This window comes from Perca flavescens, chromosome 17, assembly GCF_004354835.1.
Source record: "Perca flavescens isolate YP-PL-M2 chromosome 17, PFLA_1.0, whole genome shotgun sequence".
NCBI classification, from domain to species: Eukaryota; Metazoa; Chordata; class Actinopteri; order Perciformes; family Percidae; genus Perca; species Perca flavescens.
In genome coordinates this window covers 30873212-30895879 of record NC_041347.1, presented here as the reverse complement: position 1 = coordinate 30895879, position 22668 = coordinate 30873212, and the positions used below count along the sequence as shown (strand labels likewise).

Below are 22668 nucleotides of genomic sequence, written 5' to 3'. Positions count from 1 at the left end.
TCATGTGCTGATTACTACTTGTGGTGTTTTTAAACTACAACCTCCCCCACCTCACCCTTCCGCAATACTTCATGTTCGCACTCATTTCATCACTCTTCCTTTGAAGAGGAGGCGTGGATTATTACAACCTACTGCATGTTACGTAACTTTACCATATTTATTGAAGACTGTTTGGATGCAGAGGACAAAACATCAGACATTGGTGTAGGGAACTCATTTCGTGTCTTGCAGCTGTCAAAGGTAAATTTTGTGACATTTTATTATATAGATTGTTTAAAAAGGTAAAGACACTGTACATAGTCATGAAAATGATTATGTAACCTTTAACAAGCAGACAGCTGTGGACTGTACTGTGTTTAAACCAACTATATTTCATTTGGGTTTTTCCCTGTCTTACCTTAAATTGTAAGACTTGTGGATATGTTATTGTGTAACAAAGACAGAAAAGTTAGTTTAAGAAACCAGCTAAAAGATGAAAGCTTGCAAAATCAAGTACAGTTAGCTAAAGGAAAAATGAGATAAGAAACATGGGATAGAGCATGCAGAATTAATGGGAAATTAAACAACAACACACTACTGTGTAAAACATTTCCGAACTGTAGAAAACGTGCTTACAAAGGCTGTTTCTAACACATGGTGTATAAATGTATGTATGTATGTATGTATGAATGTATGTTCTGAAACATCATTAATTCACAGAAAGATATTTGGGAAATAATAATGATAATAAGAATTAGCTTAGATATGCAAAATAGTTTTGTGTGTCGTGAAAATACGATGATTGAGGTTATGTTATGTAACCCAAGACAGGTTACAGTCATTTCAGGGGCATTCAACAAGTAGTGGGGCATCAGACAGGCAAAATGTCCTAAACAAATGTACATTAACATTAATCATTTTATTAAATTACTGAAACACGGACAAGGTTCTCTGGCTGCAGTAATGACCTCACATCAGCACGTTAAATATTTCTGTTCATCACCAGAACTTGTTTTATCTGAAACTGTAGTATTTAATTAAATATCATCAGCAGATAGGATAACAAATATTAAGGAAGTTTACTACTGAAAGCAATACGCATTTTGTTTTAAATTATTTGATTTGTGAGTATTTTATATATGTATACTAGCCTGATAAGCCAGGCCCACATCAAGATGTTGGGTCTGGGAACTCACCATTGGCAGGGCTCAATCCGAGGGGTGGGATAAATGGTTGTCTTTCAAATTCCCTCTGCACACAATATAGCGCTACAACCAACCAGAGCAACGAAGAAGGTAGCGAAGCTAGTTGATAGATTAAACTTTGGCCGTATCCAGTTGGCAAAACTCCGAACACATCTTTTTTCTTTGCCGTTCTTTGTTCTTTTCTCAAAGAAAAGCTTAACTCCAAGTCTTCCAGAAGACCGCTGTTCCCAGCAGCAGCAGCAGCCATAAGCCCCGCCCACCTACTCTATACACGATGTGATTGGCCTGACTAGAGTTTGGTTTTTCCAGCTCGCAAGTAAACGGAGAGTGCCTAAATTAAATTTGCTGCCGCTGGGGTGCGTCTAGATTTCTATGTATACTGCATTTGCGTGAACTGAACAATGTTAGGTAGATATTAAACAACATGTTTCACGTCTCTTTTTATAACCTGATTCAGGTTTCACTCTGAAGAATGGAAGATTTGTCCATTAACGACACATCACAGGACACGAGCCATGTCACCACAGTATTCATCATAGATGTTGGGACAGGCATAATCATTTGTATCGGACTTCCTTTGACCCTCATGGCCATCTATGCTCTTTATTCTCTGGTACGTACATTATGATTGAGATCTATTTGTATAAAGTCTCTGTCTGTAAAGGATCTTGATCTGAGTTGGGGGCCACATGTCAGGAGGATGGGGTGAAATATTTTAAAGACCTATACATTTACAGGAATAATGAACTGCTTAGTTAAAATGTAAATTAATCTGATTGGACCCTGCAGACATATTTGGGAGGAGGAGTTCAGAACATCTTTACAACTGCTTTCTTTACTTTAACCAATGTTTTCCTGCAGGTGGGAAAGGATAACGTTGCTCCGATCTACGTCATCAACCTTCTCATTTCCGACCTCATTCAGTTCTGCTGCATGATCGGTTTTTTGGCACAACCTGGGTACCAGGACATATATCAAATAGGTGGTCGCATTTACTTCTCTAGTCTGGTGGCCAGTGTTTACTTCATGGTGTGCATCGCCCTGGAAAGGTATCTGTCTATCCAGAATGTGTGTATCTACTTCTGTGTCTGACCATTGTATTACTATATCATTCTGAAGCTGTGTCTTACATCTTGTATTACAGGTATTTGGTCATCGCCTGCCCACTGTGGTACCGCTTCAGACGAACCATCAAGATCACCATCGTGGTCTGTGTCCTGGTCTGGGTTTTTCCTCTTATCTTTGTCTTCAGTCATGTATTTTGGCCTGTTCCAGCTTCTTTAATGCCTATCACTTTAGCCATATTGTTCCTCCTTCCCTTCCCACTGCTCATATTCTTCCTGGTTGGGACCCTTAAAAGTCTGTCTGCTTCCATCTCAGTTCAAGCTGATGAAAAACGACGAATTGTGGCAATGTTGGTCATGGTGCTGGTTATTTACACGCTGCTGTTCCTGCCCAGAATCATCATGTTTCTGATACAATATAACACGGTCCTCAACATTTTATCTGATGTGTTTATTATGACGAGTCCTCTTGCAGACTTAGTTCTGTATATTTTCATGAGGAAAGGGGCCATAGACAAGCTTTTGACTTCTGTGTGTTGTTGCAGAATGGACAGGAATGATGGCAACATTTCAACAACAATCACTATAGATGATGAAAAATAAAACTCTTTTCAAGATCGTTCCATTTTTGAACTCTTATCAATCAGAGCCCAGACTTAAAATTCACATTTTTTTCTAGTTAATGATAAGCAACACACTTGCATTTAAATTTCTTCATATGGTTTATGCAGCTTATGGTGTCTGTAGAGTCTCATATGTCTCTTCATATTGTTCATATTGTGGCTAAATCTTCTCCTACAAACATTGTGACTAAATGGTTTCTCTCCTGTGTGGACTCTCATGTTCTCTTGCATTGTGTTCTTGGAACTAAATTGACTAATTGATGAATGGTCTAATGGTTTCAGCTGTACTTGTATAAACTGTTGGGTAGTTTAATATGTAACAAAAGATTTGATAAAATCTTTATTTGTTTTGTTTGTACCAATTTTATTTATCTAACTTATAAAGTCACTACATTTTTTTAGAATTTTTTTTGTCAATGTAGAAAGTGGGATGAAAATAAAAAACAAAAAAGTAAAGTACAAGTACTTCACATTTGTAATTAAGTACAGATGTTAAGTAAATGTACTTATTTACATTCCATCACTGAGTAAAACCCCATAGATGTTCTACCGCAGGGCTTAAAGTACTCTGACCTGGTGCCGGATTTCCAGGGTATGACTATTTTAGAAAAAAATAAATAATTAAAAAGTCCACATGGGATTTATATTTGATGTGCTGGGTTTAACCAATCATTGTACTTCCACCTACCAATGACATGAGTTCTAGCCAATCAGATGCAAAGTAGGCGGTTCTTTGCCGAAAAGCGAGTCTGCGGTTTACTGAGCCAGTTTGTGACAGGGTCATGAAGTCTGTTAATGTTCACAAGGCCAGGAAGATTGGTGTTTTATGCTTGTATTGTATACATATGTTTTTCTCTTTTTGAAGCACTTTGTGCACCAAAAAAGTGCTATATAAATGAAATCAACTTGAAACTTGTGGTCTGGTCTTTAATTTTTAAGTGCTACATAAAAATGTTTGGTTTGATGTTTTTGTTATTGCTTTATGTTCTTTGAACTATTCCCCCGCCCCTTTTTGATACAATTGTAATAGGCATACCCATTCTACTACTGTTTGTTTCCAGCAGGTGCAGCCTTTGTAGTCAAACACTGGATAATTAAAGCAAAACCGCATCATTGACGTGCTGTTGAAATAACGTGAAATATACATAGATTTAATTTATTTTCATTGTAATAGACCAAAACACCTAGCTTAAATATAACTGTGCATTAACTTCTACAATTATACAGTTTATAATAGAAAACCTCTGTCAATTCACCTGTTTTAAAACCCCAATAATCTTGCACACCACTGTTTCCCAAAAACAAACAAATCATGTACTCAAAGATGACTCAGATCTTGCATGTCTTGTGTAATGTAACACTCATAAGATTGACGCTGTGTACTTGCTGGAAACAGGCAGGAAACGTCTGGTTAATAACCAAAGTACCCACATTGCACAAGAGTTCAATGTGTTTATTTGTTCTTTGCACATAGAAACATACTTTCTTTGCTCTGGTAAATGGCGAAATCTTTATATACATTTGGGTTTCCGCTTCCGGCATGGCGGCTGGTTGCTCGTCCCGACTCGTTTTGTTGGTTTCCTGTGCTATATTGCCACTAAGTTTGTCAACAATTTTTTGCTTTCCATAAACTGTCATTGCTTTAGCCTTTTATTTTACTTGCAACCCTGGCAGTGGGAAGCGATCATGAGAGAAAATAAATAAATATGAAAACATGATTAAAATCGATGTGTCTCATTGGCAGCACACGGCTCAAGAAGCCGACAAATACACAATTCCCTCCGCTGAAAATCTATATCTTTCATAAAAATACCCATCAGGGAATGTTAATGGGGTTGTCGGTCTCTAATTGTTTGAACTTTTATGAGCGTACCTCTCTCTCTCTCTCTCTCTCTCTCTCTCCGCACACCAAGCTCCACCGGATCTTCTAAGAACGGTAACGCCGTTATCAACCGAGTATTGATTGGTCAGTAGTGGTGCTTTTACACCGATTGATCTCTAATCTCCAACATAACCTGCTCCCGACCAGGTTAGGTGTTCAGTATAAATTACCACGTTGATTGAACAGAAAACCCTGGGTTGAACCTGAAATTACCTCGTTAACGCCAAATCTTGCTTCGTAGTATAGGCCCCAGACCTTCTCGTCTTTGTTCTGTCTTCCCTGACATTGCCATGGCTCTGGTCTCAGTGCCCTGGAGAAAACCTACCACTGGTCGCGGTGTGTGTTCCGTGCATCTGAGGTCGCTGTCGCGAGCCTCGTTCTCTGCTTCAGGTGCTCCTGCAACGCTCAGGATGGGTTTAATAAATGCCTGCTCAATTGCAGACAAGTCTCTTTTGCTCAGTGATATATTTACTTCCAAAATCATTGGCCTTCATGTTGCTCACGGAGACATGGCAACGGGATTTGGAATACTATCACTTGAATGAGCTCTGTCCTGTGGATTGTACTTTTATCAGCACGCCAAGACCAGTGATGCCTAATCTGACCACTTTTTTCAGTAACGAGTAATCTAACGCGTTACTATTTCCAAACCAGTAATCAGATTAAAGTTACTTATCCAAGTCACTGTGCGTTACTATTTTTGTCATTTTCCTTAGTAAAAATATATATTTTTGCTTTCTTGCATCTCGGGGAGTGAAGTCACGTATGCGACAAGTCACTTTTTCAGCATGAGGACAGGTCACGTTTTCAGCATGAGGACAGGTCACGTTTTCAGCATGAGGACAGGTCACGTTTTCAGCATGTGGACAGGTCACGTTTTCAGCATGAGGACAGGTCACGTTTTCAGCATGAGGACAGGTCACGTTTTCAGCATGAGGACAGGTCACGTTTTCAGCATGAGGACAGGTCACGTTTTCAGCATGAGGACAGGTCACGTTTTTTTCAGCATGAGGACAGGTCACGTTTTCAGCATGAGGACAGTTCACGTTTTCAGCATGAGGACAGGTCACGTTTTCAGCATGAGGACAGGTCACGTTTTCAGCATGAGGACAGGTCACGTTTTCAGCATGAGGACAGGTCACGTTTTCAGCATGAGGACAGGTCACGTTTTCAGCATGAGGACAGGATACGTTTTCAGCATGAGGACAGGTCACGTTTTCAGCATGAGGACAGGATACGTTTTCAGCATGAGGACAGGATACGTTTTCAGCATGAGGACAGGTCACGTGTACCACGCAGCGACACAAACGTAAACAACAATGGAGGGAGGAGAGAGATGCGCGTTTTCTAGCTGGAAATACAGTCACTATTTAGAGTTTGTGTCAGCTAAAGACGGCAATATTAAGGTTGGTTGTACACTCTGTGCTGGTGGCGACAAAGTGCTATCTAGCTAAAAAAAACACTACGTCAGATTTGAAGAACCATTTGGAGTCGCAGCACTGCAGTCAAACTTACAGAGTAAGTCCCAGCAGGTGGTGCGAAGCAGAGAGAAGGAGCCCCCCCCACCACCCAAACAACAAAAGCTGGACTTAGGTGCAAAACCAGTAAGTGGGGGAGAGTTAAAGAAGTTGGTCGGGCAGTATATTGTAGAGGAAATGCTGCCCTTAAACACGGTTGACTCGCTCTCTTTGGTGCCATAATAAACCAGATCCGACTACTGGCAATGCCGAGCTGCCTCACAGTAAACCGGTTGTCATTTTTATGTTGAGGCTGTGGGGGTGTTGTCGGCAGTTGCTGAATGTAACTAATAAAGTAACTTGTAATCTAACTTTGTTGCTTTTAAAATCAAGTAATCTGTAAAGTAACTAAGTTACTTTTTTAAAGTAACTGTGGCAACACTGGCCAAGACTCAGGTGGAGGTCTTGCTCTGCTTTAAAACATTTTTTTTATCTGCCTGTCAATGAGCGCTGGCACGTACTCTTCGTTTGAACTACAGATTACTAAAGTTGGTCGTTCAAATACATTTTATTATATTTTAGTTTACCGGCCACCTGGGCCAGCGGCCTCTTTTCTTACTGATTTTTCTGATTTCTTATCATCCATCATTAAGCTAGACAGAGTGATCATTGTTGGCGATTTAAATATTCATGTGGATGATGATACTTGCAAAAATGCTTTTGATTTTGTAAATATCACGAATGCCTTTTACCAGAGCAAAGGAAGTATGTTTATATGTGCAAAGAACAAATAACCACATTGACCACTTCTTGATGTGCAATGTTGGTACTTTGGTTATTAACCAGACGTTTCCTGCCTGTTTCCAGCAAGTACACAGCGTCACTCTTATTACGTCAGACATGTTCATGTCGTGTCCTAGGCACCCCTAGCCTGACGTGGTCATACTCAGATTCTATTCAGAATGTGAACTTCCCGACCTCGAATGTTGTGGGCGGGGCTAAGTTCGGCAGGCATCCAGGCTAAGGCACCCCTAGACTGGGGCCTAACACCATTGAAATACATTAGTTTAAAATTCGTGCTGAGACACACGAAAAAAATGAGATGAATGTGTCCATGTACACAAACCAATAGATTAAATTACATGACCATATCACACACTGCCGTGAGACTGGGTTGGATGTTAGCAATGAAATGGTACCAAAATAACGTCAAACTATTATTCACTCATAACTCACTCAGTCATACTTATTGTAATAATATGGTCACCGTAGGAGTTAGAATGCACTCGGAATGGGAAGGGCTAGAAATTCTTACACAAAGTAGCTTTAACATGCATTTGCTGATTACTACTTGTGGTGTTTTTCAACTACAACCCTCCCCTCACTTCTGCACTACTTTATATATTACTTTTATGTTCATACTCATTTCATCTCTCTTCCTTTGAAGAAGAGATGCCGATCATTATCAAACTACTTTACCATAACTTTACCGTAACTTTACCATATTTATTGTAGACTGTTTGCATGCAGAGGACAAAACATCAGACATTGGTGTAGGGAACTCATTCCGTGTCTTGCAGCTGTTGTGGAAAATGTGTGTAAGTGCTAGTTGCAAAAGAGCTGTGTCATTGAGGAAGTGGTTCAAAACCATAGAAGGTTTAGCTCAGGGCTTGAAGTGGAAAATAAAAGGTGCCGGTACTCTCTTTCATTGGCAAATCATTATGACAGTTGAGATTTCGTCAGTGAAAAACAAAACTTGGAGATATTGCTGGTACAACAGTTATTACCAAAATAAATGTATGTATTTATTTAAAGAAGTTGTGTGTGTGTGTGTGTGTGTGTGTGTGTGTGTTTGTGTGTGTGTGTGTGTGTGTGTGTGTGTGTGTGTTGTGGGCTTGTTTTACTATATTCGTGGGGTCTAAAAACTGGGGAGTCCAGTATACTTGTGGGGTCTGCACAGTCTTGTGGGGCCCAAAATGCTGGACCCCACAATGTTAAAGGGCTGTTTGAGGGTTAAGACTTGGTTTTATGATTAGGGATATAATTAGGTTATGGTTAGGTTTGGGTTAAAATGCATGGTTAGGGTGAGGGTAAGGGTTAAGGTTAGGCATTTAGTTGTGATGGTTAAGGTTAGGGTAAGGGGCTAGGGAATACATTATTAGGACGTCAACGACGGTCCCCACAAAGAAGTGAAACAAACCGTGTGTGTGCAACGGTGATGAGATTGGAACAGTACAATCCCTAGGGAAACGCAGACATCCATGTGTTTCGTTATTTGCATTATTGTTGACGTCGGTGTCAGGTAACGTGAAGGTTGGTAGCTGCAGACTCATTTACGCTAGCGGTTCCGCTCACATCAACGTTAGCGTTAGTTTGACGGTCATGAATTGTAGCTACCTGATGTTTCTGGTTGGACTTGGACCTCTGTTAACGTGGCCCTGGCACACGCGTTCTTTTAGTACCGTCCTGAAGCCAGGCTAACATAACAAATTACAAACTCGACACACTTCTTTTTAGTTTCTAGGTTTCCAGCAGTGAAAAATCTGTTACGGTCCGGCCGCAGGCATTACATGTCATTTAGCTGACGCTTTTATCCAAAGCGACTTACAATTGCTACATATGTCAGAGAGCATCTATTGGTTAAGTGTCTTGCTCAGGGACACGTTGGTTGATGTATCGCAGTGGGAATTGAACCCAGATCTCCCACACCAAAGGCATGTGTCATAGATCTGAGGTAATTGACATAGTGCCCTTTGGGTAGTGTAGTTTATGTAACATCAGGGTCATTACCAATATCTCAGTGGTAGAGTACCATGCGAGAAGTAGCGGTGCACAAGAAAAAGTTGTCGTGGAAGTTTTCCTTGAAGCAGCAGGGTTAGTGATATTCATGATAAAATCAAAACGAATAACGAAAGTTTGAGAATTAAACCAAAGTTTGGTCTTTGAGTATTTATTTACATTTGAGCACACTGCTCTGAGTCACAGAGGAATGTCAGATGCTCCTCAAAAGAATGTGCAGTGAGTGTGTGTGTGCTCAGAGAGAGGTGGTGTGTCCTCTACAATCGTGAAGTGTATTCTGCTGTCACTGTCAGAGAATGTACTGTGGTTGTCAGAGAAGAGATCAGTATCACTGCTGTCTTCTGAAAAGATGTTAAACAGCAGGCTACAATACCAATATGTAGCTTCTGGTTTTTCCTCCTTGGAAAAACTTCTTGTTTTCCTCCTCTCTCAACGTGTTGCAAACAGTGAGAAATCACTCCAGTTTTCCCTGTAGCTTCAGAAATGGCACGTGGGTGACTTAGCAGAGGATCTGCTCGTCACTTCCTGCAGGTTGTAGAAAAACCTGTCCTCTTCTCCTCCAGAACTTTTTGTAGTGATGGGTGTATCCAGGTGACTCTCCCTGGAACCTTCACTGCCCTGTGTCACCGGAAGGATCTCCATGGTTTCTTTCACCGTCTATCTGCCAATCCTTCCTCCTGAAGTTGTTATCACCACGGAATCCCCAGGCTTGACACCTGGATTCTCATGGCCAAAAGAGCAGAAGAAAATTCTCACGCAATAACCTACCCTAACCTATCATTTCCCTTATACTGCCGTGGAAGAAATAGGTGTTTTTTATTATGGGCCTCTCCCTACCGATGTATAAATAAAGAAAAAAAATCTTTAGAGCAAAATTCTTTGGAGCAAATCGGAACTAATAAAACAAAAACAATTACTATTGCATCCCCTTACACTACTGTGTCAATCAGGGGGTAGATGATCCTTTTGTTTACAGTTGAACTATCATCACTTGTCAATTTTGTTCTCAGCTAAGCAGATTTTTTCTTTAAATGTACAGTTGTTAACTATTCTAGCACTTTGGTTATCCAAGGTCTTTTAAACTGGAGCTACAGTGATGTCACAACAAGTGTTTCAAACGTCTTTAGAAAAATTATTTAACACTATTTATTTCCCTTGCTACTTTTCCCTTTCTCTTTATTAAACCCCTTATTTATCATTGCTACTACATCCCTTCTATTTGAGACATGACAAAGCTCATGACTCAAATATAATTAATCTGTTTAATATTCTAGTCATTGACATTGTTCTAGGTTTTACAGCAAAACTTGTTTATCAGTAACAAAAGTTCAATGAATAATTTCTTTAGGGGAATTTTCACCACAGTAAAGTGTTTCAATGTCAACATCAACTAATTTAGTTTAGACAATTTTTTGATATAGCAACTCAAAAACTCATTAGAGTACGATATGAAATGTACTGCTTTTAGGATTAAATCTCATTTAAACCTTCATTTATTCAATATCACCATTAAACTAAGACGAATTACCCAAAATACATTGTTTATGTCATTTTTTATCTACAGTTTACAAACCAAAGTAACACTAATTACTATCTGCTAGTTCCAAGAATCATTACAACTTAAAGTTTTTAGCCTTCAACTGGAACTCTGAGAAAAGAAAAATGTTAGACAAAATAACAGAGATGCAAAACCTTTAACATTCCCTGCAGAATGTTAAGTTTAGCTGTGGGAGACATTAGGTGCTCGAGCATAGACCCTTTGCATTTACTGCTCGAAGGTCCTGAATGAAACTAAACTTTAACATTTGTAATAAAAATGATTCTTCTTATTTATGTTACTTGAGAGAATAAGTGTAGGTGCTAGAGAATCTAAACATGGAACTATAAACCCCATCCGTCAATAAAGAGTTAAAAACAGTCGGATTTTCTGTCGATTAGGTTACTTCCTGTTTTAGCGTGTACTGATGTTTCTGGGGCCTGTAGTCTGAACGCAGCTTGATGACTACAGGTTAACAATTTATCAATCAATCCACGTCACATTTGTGTGTTTTGCCCAGAGATAACGCTGTACCTGAGACAAAAAGTGGTGAAACATCAGTTGATAAAATGTCGTTTTTACCGTGTGAATATGCATCTGTTGTAGGCACAGGTTCTCTGAATATCTGAACACTGTGAATATAAGGTATATGCTATTGTATGGGTTTTCTATAGTCTCCTTTCAATGGAGACAAATAAACACATTATCAGTAATGTCAGTCCAGTCAGTCAATTTTACAAATAGTCACAAGGTGTCCTGCGTCTGTCTCCTCTTCTGTTGGAGACAAAGAAACATAAATGTGAGCTTTTGAGTTAGAATTTCTGAAAAACTTCTGTAGTTTATCAGTCAAGGTGACAGCCACTGGACATGCGTATTTGCCAGTAGACAAAAGAAAACTCATGCTCGTCCTTTGATTTGTTCAAAAAAAAAATTTCAACGTAATCTTCATCAGGGTCAAAAGGTGACAAAAGGAATGCATGTGATATTTGTCATTCCTTAAACTTAACTACAGGTGTCCCAATTTCCTTTACCGTAGTCAGGAAATTAACAGACTGACATGGTACGTGCTCCATTATAATTTGTAAACAAATACGTACTTTTAGGCTGCAACAAAAATATGTCAGCCAAAGAGTGATTTTTATCAAACCGCACAACTTTAAAGCAAATGGCTTCAATCTCAAATAGACATTTTCAAATGTCTGCCTGCCAAATGTTCAGGACACTCAGATGAAAGTGAGAAAGAAACAATGAACATTTTCCTTTCTTATCTAGTTCAGGATCCTAAGGATCTGAATACACCCAAATCATAAGAATGGTGAACTTTTCTGGGATCACCATTCTACTAATCACTTCTCTAAGGAAAAACTAGTTTACCAGAGAGCTTCTGATTGAAGAACAAAGATCTTTACTAAACCCAAATTGTTGCTCCCGAATCAACTAAAGATTACATTTTCTTCCCTTATATAATTAACACCATGCTAGGCAATTTGTGGACATATTTTCCAAAAGTTATTTCTGTTAACCGTGCTGTTTTTGTGTCTAATTTGATCTGTCTATCGTGTAGGGTGCGTTTGTAGCGTGCATAAAAGCATGTCTTCATTGCAAGCATGTGTATTTACGTGTATGTCTGTATGAACTGTTTTTAGGGATCTGGCAGTCCCAGCATCGGGGGAGACTGCAGAGACAGTTTCATATTCACGAACGCTTCAATAGCTTTGGCAGCAAAAGTGTTACAATGGCATCAGGAACGTGTACAAACATTTTACGTGACCGGCTCAAGTAAAAATCTAATCGTTAACACTAAACTGAACAAGCTGCTATTCTGTTATATCTCTTCCTGTTCGTTTTTGACGGAGTGGAAAACAGTCAAGAGCGCTCCGCGGTCCTAACCCTCTTCTCTCTGAAAAACCTTTTTAAGGTTTAGAGGTATGAGGCAGGTGATTTTTGATCCCTGGATAGCCAGTCATCAGCGGCCCAACGGAGCTCTTTTCTCTGTTAACTCAACCATCCTGCCGACAACGCCAAACTGTTGTGGAAGTTTTCCTATGAAGCAGCAGCGTTAGTGATATTCATGATAAAATCAAAACGAATAACGAAAGTTTGAGAATTAAACCAATGTTTGGTCTTTGAGTATTTATTTACATTTGCAAATGGAGAAAACACAGTTTCAAAGGTACACGCAGCACAACGTAAAATGTCTTTCCTCACTAGAAACCTAAAAATCAAAACATCTTATAGTGAAGAAACTCTCGTTAAGCCACCCCTCTTCAAATATCTTTAGCATGCTGCCACTTTTCTAAAAAATACCATAGACAGTCAGATGATTTTACAACCTTCCATTCTGCTCCTGTGTCTCCTACATTAGACTAAACACCTGCTTATCTCAGGAGACAGAAAGAGATACGGTTCACACAGAGTTATAGCCTTCTTCACTTTATCTGCGAGAAATAAACAAATGAGGAGCTGCAATTTCATTAGCGAAAATAACTTATGCTGTTGCTCACAGTCTACAAGGCCAGCTCTCTCACTGGTGCCTTTAAGTCTACAGGAAGGAACAGGATTATGTGGAGGTTTAAAACAATCTTTAAACAAATGGTCAATATCATTAAACAAATGGTTAAAATAAAATTTGCCACCACAAAGTGCACGTACGCTTAAGAGTCAAATGTACAAGTGCCGGTACACTTTACATCTGAAGCGCTTAAAGACTCTATTTGTCCATTGTTTATTTCTAAAGAAACACGACAATGTATAAAAGGCTCCATTACCTTGTACCTCACGTTCTGTGTCATAACCAAGTGACTTACTGTCGCACCGTAGAAGAATTACTGTATAGTACAGGAGAAGCTTGCAGGCAGTTTGGACTTACGTTAGCTGTTTAGGTTTAATTACTAATGTTAACTAGCATGTTAGTGATCAATAATTAGCCTGTGCCCATGTTATCTCCTTACATATACCTACACTCTCCGTCTCTGTAAGATTGGGAATGATTGAGATTTCTCTTGGCACAGCTACCAGAAGACTTACAACTTTCAGACATGTTGCTCACGTCACATCTACGTTGTCTCTCTCAGTTGGAGGCTGCGCAGTAAAGCAAGAGATCACCGGAAAAGTGCTTCTAATATCCTTCACTGGTCTCCGTCCAGAGCAACGGGGTCTATTGGTCCATTTTATATATGTCAATGGTGGTACCGCTTCAGATGAACCATTAAGATCTCCGTGGTGGTCTGTGCCCTGGTCTGGATCATTTCTCTTGCCAATGACTTCAATTTTGTATTTTTGTATGATTCATAAATTAAAGTAATCATCATATCTCCCTGGGTGGGACCCTCAAAGCCCTGTCTGCTTCCATCTCAATTCCAGGTGATCAAAAAACACAAATTGTGGCAATGTTCGTCCTGGTGCTGCTTATTTACATGCTGCTGTTCCTGCCCTTGTACCTCATGTTTCTGACAGATATGGCATCCTGTTTCGTGTGTTTCTTAAGTTGAGTCCTCTTGCAGACTTAGTTCTGTATGTTTTCATGAGGAAAGGGGCCATAGACAAGCTTTTGGCCTCTGTGTTGTTGTTGTTGCAGAATCGACAGCAATGATGACAGCAGTTCAACAGTATGAATGATGACAACATGTCCACAGTCAGCTTCATGTAGGCAGAGAAAGAGGGAGAGATCACAATTTTTTAAACTGCATTTTTGAACTCTTATCAATCAGAGCCCAGACATAAAATGTATATTTTTTCTATTTAATAATGATAACTGTATTGATCTTATTCACTGGGCAAAACCACTCCAGGTTTGTCATGTGTAGCACTTTGTGCTATATCAAATAAACGTATTATTATTATTATTATTATTATTAAAAATAGCAGTTGCTGCAGGCTTGTGGCCTGCTACTGTGTGTTGACTCAGCTATTGTTTTGCTAGCACACTGTAGTGAGTCAGCTTCTGAGTGAAAGTAATGTGTTCTAGGGAAGTTACCATAAAAGATAACTTACCTAGAACACATTACTTTCACCCAGTGAGGTAATGGTCACATGTTTTATTATTTACCATGTAATTAAAGAAACATTAATATCAGTGCTGTATTAACTTTAATTAAATACATACATATACAACGGACCTTTTTCACAGCAGACATGTTGACTTGTCATAGATATGAAAAGCACAGCTGAAATTGATAACCTTAACAATGTCTCAGTTCCATCAAGTGTCCCAGTAAGATATTTCAGTGAGTCAGCATGAACAATACCAGGACCTCTCCTAAGTGGAATGCAGCCATCAGTAATGGTTTAATACCAGGACCTCTCCTAAGTGGAATGCAGCCATCAGTAATGGTTTAATACCAGGACCTCTCCTAAGTGGAATGCAGCCATCACTTATGGTTTTGAGGACACCTGTGCTTTTCCTACTATCACATGTCAACATGTCCGCTGTGAAAAAGGTCTATTGAACTATATTGTGATTATTTTCTTGGCTTTGTGCATACAAGGCCAGGTCTTCTTCTTCCTCTTCTCTTCATTTCTTTGTCTTCATGGAGTGTGAGATTTCTTGAGATCCTATGAGAGTCTTCAGCCAGCGTTGCTTCTGTTGAAGAGAGGTGTAGTTGGTCCTGGAGTGGCGAGCCAACCCTGAGTCGGATAGAGATTGAAAAAAGAAAGGAGAGAAAGTTGAGTTACTGAAGTCCAGTAAAGAGTGGTGGGACAAACCTTTATTAACTTTCCCCAAACAAGGACTTTTTCCTTTTTTCCCCCAAACACGGTCGATGGAGAGAACACTGAGAGGGACTTACACACTGATTAAACAGAGCTCCTGGATCAACTTCTTTATATACTTATTATTTATAGCATAAGTTGGTTTGTTATAGAATGTATGGTCATGTTATGCATCACAGTTTGGTAAATGACTGATATTAATTGATTTCTGACGCAAAGAAACTTTTCATTTGTTTTTATATTTTGGTTGGTATTTTAATTGATTTAAAAGAGGAAAAATTAAAAAGGAGCCACTTGTTAAATTAGAGGCACTATAAAATAGCATTTATAAATTCGTAAAAGAAAAAATGAGGGGGGAAAAAACAACTTTATGAGTGCCTGACTAAAAGGAAATTTAAAAAAGCATTCCAATCTGAAATATAATAGGGTAATGAAAATAAACTAGGCACTTACCTGACAGGTGGATTCCAGGATAAACCATAGAGGAAAGCACATCTTTTAGAAGCAAAAGGGTATTAGATCTTCTGAGAAACTAGTCCATATTAAGTGTTTATCTTTTTCTATTGTACTGTACTGGGAGGCTAATTAATAGTTACTTCTGGGTGTTACAAGTGCAATCTGGACAATTTAAAAGATAATTGCATACAAATAAAAAAAAGCAAATTGCAAAGAAACCTGCACACTGTCTAACTTGCAAAGTTAGCTGACAATAATTTGGTACTAAGCTTTCATCAGGCAAATGGTGTTACATACTGAGAATCCATCTATTGTAGGAGGTGACTGTGGGTCTGCACCCATAGGTGTGGGAAGTGGGGGTGCTGGAGGTGCTGCAGCACCCCCTGGTGGTGAAGCTTTAAAACTGCGATGACAATAATATGATGGCTTAAAATGTATTTACAGTATTGAATCAATACGGTCCTGGGCTCCCTATGCGCTCATACAGTATGGAGATGCAACATCAGTTATTCTCCCAAAACAGTGCGTTTATCCACCGAGTCCCGAGTCATGGCAGAGTTTATCAGCCAAACTCCACAGAGCAAATCTACGTTTGGTGTACCGAAATCATCGTAAGGTAGAGACATGGTGTCTTACATCTCTGCGTCTTTTTCCTGTCGTCATGCAGGCCCAGATGGTAGCCTATATTTAGCCTTGTATGATTGTGCTTTATGTATGCCTATTATAAAGTAACAAATAATTTGTAACTCTTTAGAATTTGGCACATGCTGTTGGAAAAGAAAGATTTAGATAGTCTGTTACTTTGTGGCACTTAGGCCCTTTTTTGGCCGTTATGCGGTTTATGAACACTTAATCTACTTGTGGTTGTTTTAAAATAAACATACATTGTCATCTAGACAACCGATCCTGGTGTGTCGAGCTTCTTATTTAACAGACATTTTGATTATGCATGTATTGCTAATAATATATCATTTATATTGGTAGCACTATATGAATAACATTTTAGTTTATATGCACGCATTCACACAGATATTTAGATAGGCCTACTTTTTTCATCGCTGTTTTTTGGAGTTGGCTGTGCAGTAGGCCCTATGTTGGGATATAGTTGGTACGCACCGTCAGCTCAGCTGTACTTCATGGATGAGAGGCGCAGAAAATGTCTTCCAGCGCCTCTGTCTGCACCAATCACCTTCTCTTTGCAACTTTGGATCCTACTCATCCCCCTCCAATGAACCTGTCTCATGTTACACATGTGCAGTGCAGTATTTTTCTGTTAATATAAATCATCATCAAGACACACTGGAATTTGGAATTTGATTGATGAGTTTTTTCTTTCAACCAGCACCTAAATGCAGCATTGTTTAGCAGCTAAAGTCTTAGATGTCAGATTTTTGTTTATGTGTGTTTTTTGCCCTGGTTTTTGAGGCCCTGGTTATGGTTGGGTTTGGGTTAAAACACAGCGCCCAGGATGGGTGCTACGAGGGGCACGGGCATAAGGGGACCACTGGTGTGAATAAAACACTTTAAAGAACTCCTTAAAAAACTGGGTTCGGTTAAATAAAAAAAGAGGGGGCTGTTTAAAAGACGGCCAGATATTAAAGGATAATCTTTGACATTGTTTTTGTAACTGGAAATGTTCTTGTTCAATCTACCTTCTGTAACATAGCCTTGTCCAAAGTAAGCCCAAGAGCAACTACACCATACCAAGAAAGTTTTTGGACTCTTGCCTATTTCTTCAGAATAAGCAAAGGGCCTGGGAGCTGGATGGATCTCAAACAGAAGAGGACATACTTGAGCCATGGCTCATAGCACAAACTTGGTGGTTCTGATCAAATATGAATCAGCATTATGTTATTGTATTGCATATTGCTTTCCATTTTAATGTACTATTTAACTTTAATTTGAGAACGTTTTTGACATTTCTTTCCTGATTATAAACCGAACAAGCATCGCCCAACAGCAACATGAGCTATCCACAGCACTGTTTTTTTTTAATATTAGGATAGAATTTATTTTGTATTGGGACGCCGGGCTTTTTATTTATTTATTTATTCATTACGTAACTCTGTGTATGTATGTATGTATGTATGTATGTATATGTATGTATGTGTGTGTATATGTGTATATATATGTATGTACGTATATATATATATATTTTGTTACGTATTTACTTTGTTATTTCTCTAGGAGAAACACCAGGGTATTTGGGGAGGTGACCTTTTATTTAAAGTTTTTAATTTCCTGCTGTCCTTCCTGTCCAGTGGTTCTTTTAACCTTCTTTTAAATTGGACTAATATTGAAGATTGGAAGATTTTAAGGCACAGTATTATTGGAACTATGTCAAAATTACGTATATTTCTTTATGATTATGTCCGTCCTTTTGATGTAGTATGCCTACACGTTGGAAATGCCTGTCTGTTTTTGTTCTTTCTATAACTGTTGCATGTTGTATTCAGGGTATTTCTAAGCAAATAAGCTTTGCATTTTAAGTACAAATGTTAGACAAGAGCATGATGAAACCAAACACATATTTGATGATGTTATCAACCAGGTTATATCTTTAAAGCAGGATTTTTGTTTATGTGTGTTTTTTGCCCCCAACGGCACCTTCCAGCCAGCGCTGCCTGGTAGGCGCCGTTGGGAGGCACTGGTTATGGTTAGGTTTGGGTTAAAACGCAGCGCCCAGGATGGGTTCTACGAGGGGCATGGGCATAAGGGGACCACTGGTGTGAATAAAACACTTTAAAGAACTCCTGGAAAAACTGGGTTCGGTTAAATAAAAAAAAGGGGGGGGGGAGGCTGTTTAAAAGACGGCCAGATATTAAAAGAAGGTTAAAAGAACCACTGGACAGGAAGGTCAGCAGGAAATTAAAAACTTTAAATAAAAGGTCACCTCCCCAACTACCCTGGTGTTTCTCCTAGAGAAATAAAGTAAATACATAAAAATATATATATATATATATATATATATATATATATATATACATACATACATATATATACACATATACACACACATACATACATATACATACATACATACATACATACATACATACACATAGAGTTACGTAATGAATAAATAAATAAATAAAAAGCCCGGCGTCCCAATACAAAATAAATTCTATCCTAATATTAAAAAAAAACAGTGCTGTGGATAGCTCATGTTGCTGTTGGCCGATGCTTGTTCGGTTTATAATCAGGAAAGAAATGTCAAAAACTTTCTCAAATTAAAGTTAAATAGTACATTAAAATGGAAAGCAATATGCAATACAATAACATAATGCTGATTCATATTTGATCAGAACCGCCAAGTTTGTGCTATGAGCCATGGCTGCGATGGACGTCATCATCTTAAACCCGCCCCATATTAGATGAAAGGTTGTGATTGGCCGGCATGTCTCAGGCTGCTGGGAATCTGAATGGAGGGGGACCAGACGTATCTGCCAGAATAAAATAAAAAAGAATAAAAAAGAGGTGCCAATTTACCTCCCGTGTTATGTCGATGGTCCCTTGAGCAAGTCACCGAACCGCCAACTGCTCTGGGCGCCTCTCCATTGCCAGCCCCCTCACTATGACATGTCTTCATTTAATGCATGAGTGTGGGTCATGTTCCCCTGTGTGTCTGCATCTGTGTAATAAAAGAATAAATAAAAAAATGATTTGCCCTCGGGATTGGTAAAGTATGTCCTCTTCTGTTTGAGATCCATCCAGCTCCCAGGCCCTTTGCTTATTCTGAAGAAATAGACAAGAGTCTAAAAGCTTTCTTGGTATGGTGTAGTTGCTCTTGGGCTCACTTTGGACAAGGCTACATTACAGAAGGTACATTGAACAGGAACATTTCCAGTTACAAAACCAATGTCAAAGATTATCCTTTAAATTGGACTAATATTGAAGATTGGAAGAGTTTAAGGTACAGTATTATTGGAACTATGTCAAAATTACGTATATTTCTTTATGATTATGTCCGTCCTTTTGATGTAGTATGCCTACACGTTGGAAATGCCTGTCTGTTTTTGTTCTTTCTATAACTGTTGCATGTTGTATTCAGGGTATTTCTAAGCAAATAAGTACAAATGTTAGACAAGAGCATGATGAAACCAAACACATATTTGATGATGTTATCAACCAGGTTATATCCTCCTGAGACCTAGCCCATTGACTTATGTCCACTGTAGTGGACATTTGAGTTTCATTCCTCTCCTTGGAATCGTTTGTGCAAGTCTCTTAATTCCTGCTGTACTGTACAGAGGACATCCTGGGCTTTTCAGTGATGTGTTATTTGATTGGCTGGGAGGCCGGGAACCGCCTCTTTCTTTCAATCCAAAATGGACAGCATAGGAACAAGCACATTTTATGGAAAGATAAGAGATGAGTCAAATATTATTATTTATTTTATGATAATCATATATTTTCTTGTTCATTAAGGTGTTAGGAATCATATATTGAGTTCTGATAGAAACTACATTATGTATCTTTTGAAAAATTGGCATTTTATGAATGTCAATTATAGTGGACATCAGGACTATCTTCATGTAAATAATGACTCCACATCTACCAAATTTGTCTTTTTTCGTACTCAAATGATCCTGTTGTCCACTACAGTGGACATTCTTTAAATAAATAAAAATAAAAAAATTTAAATTGTAAGATGTTTTTTTAACCTTAAACAGGTATGGAATCACAAAAAAATCTGATTAGGAAAAAATTTTCCTCGGTTCTCAGGAGGATAAGTTTAAAGCAGGAAATGAGTGTAGTATTTTAAAAGCACAATTTGATATCTGCTCAGAAAAAACTGCAGATTAACAGGCAGTACTGGTCGACTTTTGTGGAAACAGGAAGTGGTACAACATTTTCATTGCACCATTTCCACACACTCCACGCCAAGCCCCCAGGAAGAGCGCCATGTCTATATGCCACCATGGGCTTAGCGGAAAATGGTGGTACTGAACCCCATGGCCCAGAAAGACTTTTCACATACACATTGCATGGCAAAAGAAACGTCTATATTTCAGCCGATAATTTGTTTTGGGGTATTAAAACCTACCAGCCTAAACACTGAAAGGGTCCTTGTTTAAAACATCACGTTTTTAACATTTTTAACATTCACTAGAAGCAAATCCAGAATTATTAAATTTGGAATGATGAACGCGCATAATGGATGCGAGCAGACCCACGGGACTGCGCACGCCCGCTCACATGACTGTTCTCCCGAGCTCATGTAGCTAGCTGTAATAATGGATATAGCTAATGGTTGTAATTCACCATGTGTTCTATTAATACGTCCATGGTATTATCTTATGAAGTTATGATACATCCGAGGGATGTATGTATGTTGTAAAGCCTGTTACGTGGATGTAACGTCATTAGCGTTTGCCAAATTGGCGGGCCTATTGGCTAGCTAGCTAGTTGCTAACATCAGGGTTAGCTAGCATGGCTGTATTAAGATCATGCCTACATAACGTTACTACAGACATAGTGATTACATCGCCTTGGTTCTCTCTTATGATACATCCGAGGGCTGTATGCTGTATAGCGTGTAACGTGGATGAGAGATGAAGCCATGGATGAGCTCTGTTCACCATACTACAGGCTAAGTGCTAGTGCTAGCTAGTAGCTAGTAGCACGACATAATGATTAAATCTCCTTGGTTGTCTAGCTAAATACATCTATCGTTTATTTAGATAAGCATGTGAACGATCGGGAACAACGAAAACACAATAATAATAATAATAATAATAATAATAATGATGACTAGCACTACACCATCTTGGTTGTTTTAAAAGCATAAAAGTTTCATGCCATCATTATACGCTACATTCAGTCTCTGCATGTTCTTTTTGCTGTAAAACCGCCACAAGTGGGCAGTATAAAGTGGCGTACAGAATGCTCTGAATAAGGCTACCTTGACCTTAGCAGAACACATGCCAAATTTACGTACAAGCACATTAGCCTGAGCATATATCTTGCGGCACTGTCTATTGATATCCTTATCATCCGATAAATCATTTACAATATGATGGCCAAGATATTTAATCTCATCACACACTTTAAGGGCGGTACCAGATAAAAAGATTTCCTGTCTTCTTTACTTCTAACAATCATGATATTGCTCTTACTTGCATTATATTTGATATCAAAATCTGCACCGTACTGAGAGCAAACCTTCAACAGTTGTTGCACCCCAGCACTATATGGGCAAATGATTACTAAATCATCTGCATACATAAGGTGATTAGTGAGAGTATTGCCTATCATACATCCTTTATTGCAGTTATTTAATTGTTGTGACAAATCATCCATATAGACATTAAAAAGGAAAGGTGACAAAATACCACCCTGACGAACTCCGTTACCAACAGTAAATGGTTCTGAAACAGAACCCCCCCGTTTCACCTGCATAGACTGGTGTGAATACCAGAAGACTAAAATTCTTATGATTACTTTATCAACAATGTTTAACGTTAGTGAATATTTTAGACCGTGAAAACGGCGAGTTCATGAGTTTGCCACTTGTAAGAGACACAAGAGATAAGCTCATGAACGAGCATGTTGCTACCGGTTGCTACGACAACACAAACAAATTGTTGCTAGTGCGCGTGTCCATCGTGACGTCATGGGCCAAGAATGCGGAAGAGCCGAGCTCCATGTTGTCTTAATGTGCTTTTGAGCATTCTCATTGGAACGTACGGGGCTTCCCGCCGAACATTGTATCCAGTTCTCTTAATACATCCATGCTCCATGCAGGAAATAAAGTCTAACTCGTCTGCACATATTTTTGATCTGATATGTTTTGTGGGTATCATATATGTGAATCCTGTCTTTGTGTGAACTTGCTCCTCACAGCTTTAGTGATGTCAACGAACAATGTTAGGTAGATATTAAACAACATGTTTCATGCCTCATTTTATAACCTGATCTCTAAACAGGTTTCACTCTGAAGAATGGGAGATGTC

At 38.9% G+C, this 22668-nt stretch overlaps 1 protein-coding gene across 1 annotated transcript; it reads left to right on the top strand.

Annotated features, from left to right (window-relative positions):
* The first annotated feature begins 155 nt into the window (after positions 1-155).
* LOC114572332 (ovarian cancer G-protein coupled receptor 1) lies at positions 156-3835 on the top strand. The gene is made up of 4 exons (XM_028603921.1): positions 156-240; positions 1642-1797; positions 2046-2233; positions 2329-3835. The coding sequence occupies exons 2-4, from the start codon at positions 1657-1659 to the stop codon at positions 2849-2851; spliced, it is 852 nt and encodes a 283-aa protein (XP_028459722.1). The 5' UTR covers positions 156-240; positions 1642-1656; the 3' UTR covers positions 2852-3835.
* Positions 3836-22668: the final 18833 nt, after the last annotated feature.